We start from the raw sequence: 10,728 nt of genomic DNA, 5'->3' as shown, positions 1-10,728 counted from the left end.
GCTGGACGATGATGATCTCAAGGAACTTGGTGCATACAATAACCATTGGGTGGTCGCCAGGAATGAGGAAGAGGCTAAGGATGAAGCTAACAGAATCTTTGCTGGAAAGAAGTTCCAGCTTTTCCAAGATCCAGATGTTTTGGATACCTGGTTTTCCTCTGGTCTTTTTCCATTGTCTGTATTAGGGTGGCCAGATGAGACGAAGGATCTTAGAGCATTTTATCCAACATCTGTGCTTGAAACTGGCCACGATATCCTCTTTTTCTGGGTTGCTCGTATGGTGATGTTGGGAATGAAGCTTGGAGGTGATGTACCATTTAGAAAGGTGAGCAATGTTTATCTACATCGTACTGCTCATCCTTTGTGGCTTGTTGATGCTCTGTTTGCCTTGATATGCTGTTTGATGCATTGTAGACTATTCGTCTAAATCTTTTTGCTTTGACCACTTAAAAGCCATTTAGTATTTTGCAAGTTTGGGCAATCTGTTTCTTGAAAGAGGTAAATCTCAGTTTTTGTTAGACTTTTGAAGCCTGCACTCTGGAAAGTGCGGATTCACTTCAGAAGCTGTTTTTTACAAAAGCAACTAGAATTATCTGTTTCTATCAATCAAGTTTTGCCTCATAATTTGTGTTTTTTCAAGCCCAATCTGGAAATAATGATGCATCCAAACTACATGCAGGTTTACTTGCACCCTATGATTCGTGATGCACATGGTCGCAAAATGTCCAAGTCATTAGGAAATGTTATTGATCCTCTTGAAGTAATAAATGGAATAACATTGAAAGATCTTCACAAAAGGCTGGAGGAGGGTAATTTGGATCCCAAGGAATTGAAAACTGCAAAAGAGGGTCAGGCAAAGGACTTCCCTGACGGAATTCCTGAATGTGGTGCAGATGCTCTGCGTTTTGCTCTTGTATCATATACAGCTCAGGTCAATACCTGATATCTTGTTTCTTTATTAATTTCTAGTTCTCCTTGGTGTTTGATCTTCATATTATTTTCTTTCAGTCGGACAAAATAAATCTGGACATCCAGAGGGTGGTTGGATATCGTCAATGGTGTAACAAGTTATGGAATGCTATACGGTTTGCTATGAGTAAACTTGGAGATGATTACATCCCTCCAGCAGCAATTGTTCCAGATACCATGCCTTTCAGCTGCAAGTGGATACTCTCTGTTCTGAACAAAGCTATATCAAAAACAGTGCTTTGTTTGGATTCCTATGAATTCTCTGATGCTGCAACAGCTGTATACTCGTGGTGGCAGTTTCAATTGTGTGATGTGTTTATTGAAGTAATCAAGCCTTATTTTGCTGGTAATGATCCAACATTTGCAGCTGAAAGAAGATATGCACAGGATACCTTGTGGCTGTGTTTGGATAATGGGTTGCGGCTACTTCATCCTTTTATGCCATTTGTCACAGAAGAACTATGGCAGCGACTTCCTTCCAACAAAGATTCTGTGAGGAAAGAGTCAATTGTGATTTCCGGATATCCATCAACCGTTGAGGTAATATTTTTAACATTTTTATGCATGATAAGGAATCAAAAGCTAAGTGATAAGAATCACAAGGAGTGTTTATTTTGTTACATTTTTCTGGCCTGATGTAGCATAACATAGTTTACCAACTGAGTGGCCATGTATGTCGAGATTTCTGATCCAAGTTCCTGTTATAGGATTCCATCTGTCCATTATGTTATTTACACCTATGGAGCACAACAATCTACTTATTATGTTGATTTAGTGGTATTTTCAGTAGTTTCCCATGCTTTAGCACAATATTTATATATAGTTTACTTCAGATAATATATGTTGTTTATAATCAATTACCGATAATTCTCTGAATTCTTGTCTTTAGTGTTGGACTAATGATGCTGTGGAGTTGGAGATGGATACGATTGAGTCAGTTGTGAAATCACTGAGGTCCCTGCGGTCTCAGTTGGCACCAAATGAGAGATTTGAAAGGTAAATCTCATCATTGTGAATCAATGTAATTTCATAATTGTAGATGTATCTTAACCACATTAAAGATTGTTGGGTTACTAGCTTATTCTTATCAGATAAGGAAAAGGCAGCATTAACTGAAAACCTGGTAACATGAAAGTTTTAGTCTACTTTGTATCTTATGATAGGCTTTTTTCTTGTGAAAATGTCAGTATGTTTTCTATGTAATTTTGAGCATGACCTGCTTGTTTTGCACTTTATCTCCCTTCATCCCTTGTAAATTATTTATCAGATGTCCCCTCTTATCTTTACTGAAGTTTGCTCTTGTTGAAGTTTTTTGTGGAATTCTTCGTGAAGAATTGGTCTCTATGAGCTGTGGGAAGTTGAAGAGGCATTTGGTTCCTAAGTGCTTTGTAATGTGTTAGATGGTTAGTTCTTGATTTTGTTGATAACAAAAATATTTCCCCAGGCGGGCAGCTTTTGTTCGTTGCCGCACAAATGATGCATGCCATATCATCAAGAAGCATGAACTGGAGATTTCCACTCTTGCCACATTATCATCTCTGGATGTACGTAAAATGGTTATTTTCCTGTTTCTTCCCGAGGAGCAATCTTTCTTTCATAAGAGTTGGTCTTTTGTTCAGTATATTTACATATCTCTGAATGTTTTGAAATGGATAATAATCTCAGGTTTTAAGCGAGGCTGATGATGCTCCAGTCGGTTGTATAGTGGATGTTGTAAATGAAGCTCTTTCAGTCTACCTCAAACTCAAAGGGAACATCAATGTGGAAGCTGAACTTGAAAAATTAAAAAAGAAGATGGAGGAGATAGAAAAGTAAGAAACCTCTCAAACTCATCACCTGAATTATAGTTGCTTGGTGTATCTCATGACCATTATAGATGCATGGCTGAGAGAAAGATCAATAGTTAAACCATTGGTGTTACTTTGCTGGATCCTTAATTTTGAGTGTCTTGCAGGCAATGCGATGGCATGAGGAAGAAGACGAGCGCCCCTGGCTACCAGGAAAAAGTTCCAGTCCATATCCGTGAAGCAGATGAGGCCAAACTGGCATCACTGTTGCAAGAATTATTGTCATTCAAGGAAGCTAGCGAGCATCTGGAACGTGAAAATTCGGTATTGTGAAATCAATAGCCCCTATGGACGGTACACCATTTTTAAGTTATTGGCTTTCGGACCTTCAATTTTTGGAGAGCCCCCCAAATTGAAGCCTTAAATTCAACATAGCTTTCCAGTTCATCCGTGACGAGTACGGATCTCCTATTTTTCAATTATCACCAGAATGTAACAACAGAATCCTTCAATTCTTTCCTTGTTAACAAAGTCGATTTTCCCATCTTCGATATCTGAACCAAACGCTGGCAAAATATAAGTCATGTCTGCTGTCTGAAACAGTTAATTTTAATTGCTTCTTGTAATATCATGCCGCTGGTACCAATTCTAATTGTAATGCAGTTTTTTCTCACAACCACCTCATTCCCGGACCAACCGTGGCCCGTCAGATTGAGGAGGATTTGTTTGCCAGCAATAAAATTGGTTTGGCAATATTAACAGCTTATGTAATTTGCACATGATAGTTACACTGGATTTTAATAATTTAAAAAGTTATATTTTAGTACTCATAATATTTATTTTCATTCAGCAAACACATACATCATCAGTTAGTAAAATTTTGATATGAACAAAAAAGTTGAATGAAATTTTATAATTAATTGACTTATTATGTATTTATTATATGTTAAATAAATATTGTTGACAAAAATAGCTATTTACATCATTTTAATACATGAAAGGAGGTACATCTTTATTCTTATAATGGTAGTTGTACTTAGAAAAAGATTTTTTATAATATTTTGTAGTAAGAAGATCGGCGCAAATATGAGTTTCCAACAAATTTCATAAAGTTTACCAACAGATGAATTTATTTGTTGAACGGAAATAAATGTTTGGATGTTAAGTATAACTTTTCAAACTTTAAGGGACTTACTTATAATTATATTAAATTTTGAGAAAGTGTGATGTAATTATTCAATTTGCAATGTGGACCCATAAAATAGACTTAAGGGCATATTGCGACCTCACAACATAAAATGACTATTTTACACAACAAACTTTCATGTTAGGTTGTCAAATTCTTTTTGGGGTGGTATAGAAACAAAAAGTAAAATTAAAATTAAGCAAAGAAAGGAAAAATTAAATAAAATGCTTATTTTTACTCTAGCCTGCATAAAAATTGAAATTATTTTCCTGGAAAATCAATTTTCCGGTGTCTTCTGGTCTGGAAATACCTTGAGGGTGCAAACTGCCAATGGTTAGGTATTTCGGTGGTAGCAGTAGTATTTTTATGTTTAAAGGGTGCAATGTGGCTATTCAGCCTATTTCGAAGGTGCAACTGTGCAAAATACATAGTTTATGATTTGTTTCTCCCTGCTGGAAGCATTGAACCAAATCCAGCCTGTTCAAGAACAGCAACACAGCCCCTTTTCAGTTCTTAAACCTCTCTCTATTCACACTCTTCTACAACTTCATAGTAATTTTTCCAAAGAAAACCCGAAGGCAATTCAGGAATTGAAAGAACGGAAGGGTGGAAGATGAGCGTGATCGATATATTGACTCGTGTGGACGCGATCTGCAAGAAGTACGACAAATACGACGTTGCGCAGAAGGACTCTAACGTCTCCGGCGATGACGCCTTCGCCCGCCTCTACGCTTCCGTAGAGTCCGACATTGAATCCGCTCTTCAGGTCTACCTCTTCTTTCTCCCAGCTTCTCCAATTGTTATGAATGTGTTTACTTTTTTGAATGTGATGAGATTTTGAAATAATTTCTGTTTGGCAGAAAGCGGAGACAGCTTCCAGTGAGAAGAATAGGGCGTCTGCTGTAGCGATCAATGCCGAGATTCGGAGGACGAAGGCCAGATTGCTTGAAGAGGTCCCCAAATTGCAAAGATTAGCTGTTAAGAAGGTTTAATCTATTCGCTCTCATTTCCTTCTTACTTTGTGCTTTTTCATTCACTTCATTACGGCTGTTTAGCCTAAATATACATATTTGGAACTCCACAGTGGTTTTAGAGCGGTTTGACTAACTATACTGGAATCAAATTTGGCCATATCAGCTCTTTGCAAAATCCATAAATGTAGCTTTTGGCAAACAACAATCTTGTAGAATCAGTTATTTCCAAAATCATTTTACAAAATGCATTCTGTTCCAAATTCAATCTGAATAAAGTCAATTGGTATACTTAATTTAGTAGTAGATAGACTGCTAAAGATGAATTGGAGCTTATGCTCATGAGTTAATGACCTTGTTGGCTAGCTGGACTATGAAGCAGTTCATGGCCTATGAATGTTTTAAGCTAAATGGTTTCGTATCTTGAACCTTTCAGAAATTACAGCCGTGCAATTTTATTCAGTTGGACCCACGTACCATGCCTGGGTGAATCTTGTTTGGGGTCTATTCATTCCATTTGAGGCCTCTTCACTAGAATCTTGTTTGGTTCGGCCGTTAATGCCATTGCTTAGAAGGATTGAATAATCATTTTAATACGCATAGATTACAGTTCTTTAACTTTGATTCACCACTATATATGAGAGTTGCAGCCTCTGAAGGAGTTGATATATTTCGACGTTCACTCCTGTCAATTGTGCTTGCATTGGTGCTGCATACAGTGTTTTAGTTTGACTGTTGATAACCAGTCTTACTTGGTAGGAAGGTAAACCACTCCTAGATGCAGTGTTCTTAAAGTCATGCTGTTTGATAGTACGAGTGTCTTAGATCAAAGTTAAAGCAATGTCTGCTCTTGGACTCTAATGTTATGACTAGATAAAGACTAGGTTGACTGAGATTGTTGCTTGAGGAACTTGATGCAATCATACGGAGTGCATTGACTTCTCCTTGATTTGTGATGGAGCTCCTTTGATTAAATTTGGAGCTCATTTATGTCTTCCATGTTCTTAATTATGTTATTTCACTCCCATATGCTGCCTTGATAAATAAGCCCTAGTGTGACATTATGGAGTGTACTTTGCTATTGACGATATTGATGCAGGTTAAAGGACTTTCAACAGAAGAACTTGCTGCCCGCAATGATCTGGTCCTTGCATTGCCTGATAGGATTCAAGCCATTCCTGATGGCTCTGCAGCTCCACCTAAACCATCTAGGGGTTGGGGAACTTCAGCTCCTCGTACAGAAATCAAATTTGATTCAGGTTCGTGTTCCATCTGGTTCATATTTAGATGTTCTAACCCTTCAATTTTCTGCTGCTGCTGCTGTGTGTGTGTGTGTCTAGTAGGTTTTGCGGCTTGCAATAACCAGGGAGAGTTTGTGCAGAGTTGAAGTTCTTGTCTGTTCTCTAGTTCTCCACTTGTACATTCAAATTTCATTTTAAATGGTTACTTCGACAATTATGCATATATATATGTGTGTCTGTACCATGTGCCTGTTGATTGCTAACCTGCTAATACTATGTAATGAAGGGTGGGGATCGGGTGGGTGAAGCTTCAGTCTGTTCTTTAGTTGTGAACTTATGATTAAAATTGAATTTTAGATGGACGGTTCGACGATGAATACTTTCAGCAAACTGAAGAGTCCAGCCAGTTCAGGCAAGAGTATGAAATGCGAAAAATGAAACAGGCATGTTCCTTTCTTTTAATATACAGTATACAATTAATTTAGGCAAGCTTTACTCCTTTTTAATTGATTATATCTTGATTCTTGCTGATTATGTACTGTCATCTTGATACAGGACCAAGGATTAGACATGATCTCTGAAGGCTTGCATACATTGAAAAACATGGCCCATGACATGAATGAGGTTATCTTTCTTACAATTTCTGTTCTTGGTCTTTGTATCCACTTTCATTTATTTCTGTCAGTTGGTTTTTTAGTTGTTACTCTCCAAGGGTCAACAAGAACTTTAAATATGCATTTCATGCAGGAATTGGATAGGCAAGTTCCTCTTATGGATGAGATTGACACTAAGGTTAGACTTTCTGAAGTAACTTCATTATCTTTATAGAAAAGATGATTTTGTTTGTAGCTGTTCGTCATGTTTTTCTCTATCTCCTGGTGTCTCTCGTTTTCCCATAGTTTTTGTCTCGTTCTAACATGAATCTCAGAAAAGAATATGAATATGAGTTGTCTGGTAAAAATTTTTCCCCTTGAAGCTTTGCTGCAATAGCAACATTTGGACTTTAGAGTGGTTAGATATATCCTATGTTTGCCTTCACTTAGGCATGCCTCAAATTTGTAGAGAGATTTCCTAGCTTTTATAATGACAAACTGCCAGTATAGAGCAGTTCTTTGACTTTGTGAGAGAGAATTCTAAAGTTTTGTCAACTATTTACAGGTGGACAAGGCAACAGCTGATCTTAAAAATACAAATGTCAGACTGAAGGACACAGTTAACCAGGTGCCATGAAGTTTTCCTTTTCAGTTTGGACATACTCTTCTATGTCTGTTCTATCACATTATTCTCTTTTTTCACCATGGTTGATGGAGCTTTTGATTTTATTTCAGCTGAGATCTAGTCGAAATTTCTGCATTGACATAATTTTGCTGTGTATAATTCTTGGGATTGCAGCCTATTTATACAAGTAAGTTTCTAATTTCCATTGCATGCCAAACTCTTATTCAGGGACTTCCTCTGTTCTCTTCTGATGCCAGTCACATTTTGAACTTGAACCCTAAGGCTCTGTTTGGGTCTAGAAAAATTGGGAAGAAAAGCAATTATAAAAGAAATCAGAAATCTTATCTGATAGAGAAAATCTCCTATTCCTATGAAGCCAAAATTTCCCCCAGTTCTCAGTCACATCTTCCTACTTTCTAGAAACTTTTCAGATACAAGGAAACAGTTGGAAGACTAAGGAACATTTACTTTTTGCAGACATTTTCATGTCAAGTTATCCTCTTCCGTATTTTACCCCTTCCCCAATTTTCCATGGTTCGGTGGGAGCCTTAATTTCACTAGCTTTGGTATATTTCACACAACCAAGACTAGCATAATTGCATATTTCTTTCTCATAAATATGTTTCTTGCAGTGTGTTGAAGAAATGAACATGATAGCAACATCTGATGGATTGAGCTGCATGATGTCTTTGGTATTCTCTTGCTCCGGTTCACAGTTTACATGCTTGGTTGTGTAACTTGTATTTGTGCATTGTGTATGTCTGCGTTTCATGAGAAGTATGCTTACTCCCTTTAATTCCTCCTACATATTTGAGTTACGGGATTCTTGTAATACAATTACATACTGTTGTTCTTTAACTCATTCAATGTAAGCATTCATTCTTTGGTAATTAGAGGTCAGAACTTTGTCTTCATTCTTTGGTAATTAGAGGTCAGAACTTTGTCTGACTTGTTATAGATGAACAAAATGATGTTTTGGATGTATATTGTGTTTGCAAACAATTGTTGCTCCTTTTAAGAACATTTATGAAACTTCATGTGTGACTTTTCCAGTTTATATCTGAAGGACCACACATTGCTCTTGAAATTTCTTTTTCATTCTCCTGTAACCTTTGCGTGCTTTCCAGGTTAAGTTTTTTCCATAACCACCATCCGACAATCTCTCAGGCAGTGAACCTTACATTGATCTTGCAATAATCCAACTAACATAATGTGATTTGAAAATGGGAATAAACAGTGGTCTAAAAGTTTACCTACTGGCAGTGATCCCGGAAGGACAAGTATAAAACGATTTACAGTGTCGATCTCGTTCTATTTGCTGCTATTGCTAAAGTTGCAGTCACTAAAGGAACAGGTTCAGCAAATGTTTATTAAGTCAAGGAAATGTATTATTGGCCCTAGACAAAGGAAAGAAATTCCTTGATCAACCTTAGGACAGGTACCACATTGAAGAATTATTATTAATTAGAGAGAATATATTGATTGGATTTTGGGGAAGTTTTATGTATATATATATATATATATATATACAGGTGGTTGCTGGAATATGATATGCATAGCTGATGAGCAAGAGTGGATCGATCACCAACCATAGACTGATAGACAACAGTATATATTTTATTACATACCGACAGCTCCAGGCCAAGGTAGTCGCCACCATGTTACTTTGGCACATCAAAAAGTACATAAGTTTGACCAATTTCAGATAGATCCACATCTACATCCACCCATGCAATGCATGATATTAACATCTAACAGAAATCTCAGCATATGTATATATATACTGTTTGATATTCAATAATTCTGACAACCCCACTGTTTGATCATGTGCACAGAGATCTGCTTCTCTCTGTCTCTGCCCATGTACGTATGTTTGTACACCCGCAGTGTATGTATATTTATCCAAGAGTCGTGGTTTGGCCAGCCACCTTATGAGGCTGCTACTGTAAAAACGTGAAACTGAATTATGGAACGTAGGGAGTGTGGTGGAGCATTGGATACTCCATCTATTTTCCTATAAATAGACAAGCCCATGTGTAAGCAGTCCCCAACCAAATGGAATTGTTTGCCGTGGGCGAACGCTCAACTTGTTTTATTTATTTATTTATCTATCATCCCTCACATATACATATATATAATATGATAAAAACTTAACCAACAGCTTTCATCCAATGTGTTTTCTTTCTTTTTTGTTACTATGAAACAATTATTTGATGTCCCTATCTACTTTACTAATTTAATTTCTAAAACCCCACCTAATTCATGTGCTACAACTTGATGGTTAATTACCACACCTTCTTAACATATATACAATAATTATTTAATGTACAACACAAAAATCAAATATTAATCGATTCTTCGTTTTGAAATTCTCTGATATTTTAAATCTGTTATTATTATTATTTTTGAATTTTTAAAGACTTTCTTGGATGGGTGTATGAATAAGAAATTGTCGGTCTCTAAATCTCTCTCTCTCTCTCTCCATGTATGTATATATATATATATGTAAAAGAAAGGCAGAGGGCGCTGGGTTTGATGAGGACCCGAATTTCTTTGTAATAGGGTTTGCATCAAATTTCTACATAGGCACCTTGAAAATGCAACACTAAAACGCGTTTTCAGGGGCTGTGATCGATTTTCCTACTAATTGAATTAAAAAACGTACATATTCATATGGGTATTAAAATAATACTTAAATAGGAAAAGCGGGTTACATATATGCATGGGGAAGTGGAAGAGGTAAAAAAAATAAAAATATAAAATAAAAATGATGGATCATGGAAGTTGAAGTGATGTCTTATGTGGTCGGACAACAACTCAAATCTTCATCCCATAATGTAATCCACCCTTGGAATTAGGGCTCCATATTTTTGTAGGCCCATATGTCCCTACGTATGCATGTGCATGCTTTTTTCTTCTAATCTACTGATATTATTTTATTTTCTCCCTTTCTTAAAAACCCAATATGTATATATGTACTCTTATGCTAATATAATATATTTCTTGCTAAACCAATTTAATTCAAAAAATATCAAACTAGTATCATGAGTATGAATTTTTATTTAATGTGAATTATGTACATAATATTAATATTTAAAGTAAAGAATTTGAATGAGGGGTTGTGATTGCTAGAATATTGAGAGAGAGAGGGGGGGAGTGATAGGGATTGGTATGGTGGTAGGGTATATAGAGATGGAATAATTCGATTTGTAGTAAGATCCAAGTGAATGGAGCCAAAAGCAGTTAAAATTATTATTATTATGAATTAATAAGTGATATTCCCTTCTTCAATTTTAATTAGCAAAAATATTATTAACTCCATATATATGAGAGATGGACCACTCTGAAGGTGAGGT

The 10,728-nt window shown here is 36.4% G+C and overlaps 2 protein-coding genes across 2 annotated transcripts in view; both read left to right on the top strand.

The window, feature by feature from the left end:
* LOC105174323 (valine--tRNA ligase, mitochondrial 1) overlaps positions 1–3,408 on the top strand; it is a gene marked incomplete in the record, with an annotated part of 9,021 nt that extends 5,613 nt beyond the window's left edge. Inside the window, 7 exon segments of the mRNA XM_011096381.2 lie at positions 1–325; positions 680–931; positions 1,009–1,509; positions 1,859–1,965; positions 2,414–2,513; positions 2,635–2,780; positions 2,924–3,408. Coding sequence (XP_011094683.1) covers positions 1–325; positions 680–931; positions 1,009–1,509; positions 1,859–1,965; positions 2,414–2,513; positions 2,635–2,780; positions 2,924–3,089 — 1,597 coding nt within the window.
* LOC105174322 (syntaxin-71-like) lies at positions 4,376–8,429 on the top strand. Its single transcript, XM_011096380.2, has 9 exons — positions 4,376–4,708; positions 4,803–4,928; positions 6,013–6,172; positions 6,512–6,597; positions 6,710–6,778; positions 6,902–6,946; positions 7,313–7,375; positions 7,483–7,559; positions 8,005–8,429. The coding sequence occupies exons 1-9, from the start codon at positions 4,556–4,558 to the stop codon at positions 8,018–8,020; spliced, it is 795 nt and encodes a 264-aa protein (XP_011094682.1). The 5' UTR covers positions 4,376–4,555; the 3' UTR covers positions 8,021–8,429.

Source organism: Sesamum indicum, linkage group LG11 (assembly GCF_000512975.1).
Source record: "Sesamum indicum cultivar Zhongzhi No. 13 linkage group LG11, S_indicum_v1.0, whole genome shotgun sequence".
In the NCBI taxonomy this organism is placed as follows: Eukaryota; Viridiplantae; Streptophyta; class Magnoliopsida; order Lamiales; family Pedaliaceae; genus Sesamum; species Sesamum indicum.
This window is presented reverse-complemented; position numbering and strand designations above follow the sequence as displayed.

Coding starts and splice junctions, on each gene's coding strand:
- LOC105174322 (XM_011096380.2), top strand. CDS start 4,556: ATGAGCGTGATCGATATATTGACTCGTGTGGACGCGATCTGCAAGAAG. Junction 6,173..6,511: donor AGAAATCAAATTTGATTCAG/GTTCGTGTTCCA, acceptor ATTGAATTTTAG/ATGGACGGTTCGACGATGAA. Junction 6,598..6,709: donor AAATGCGAAAAATGAAACAG/GCATGTTCCTTT, acceptor ATCTTGATACAG/GACCAAGGATTAGACATGAT.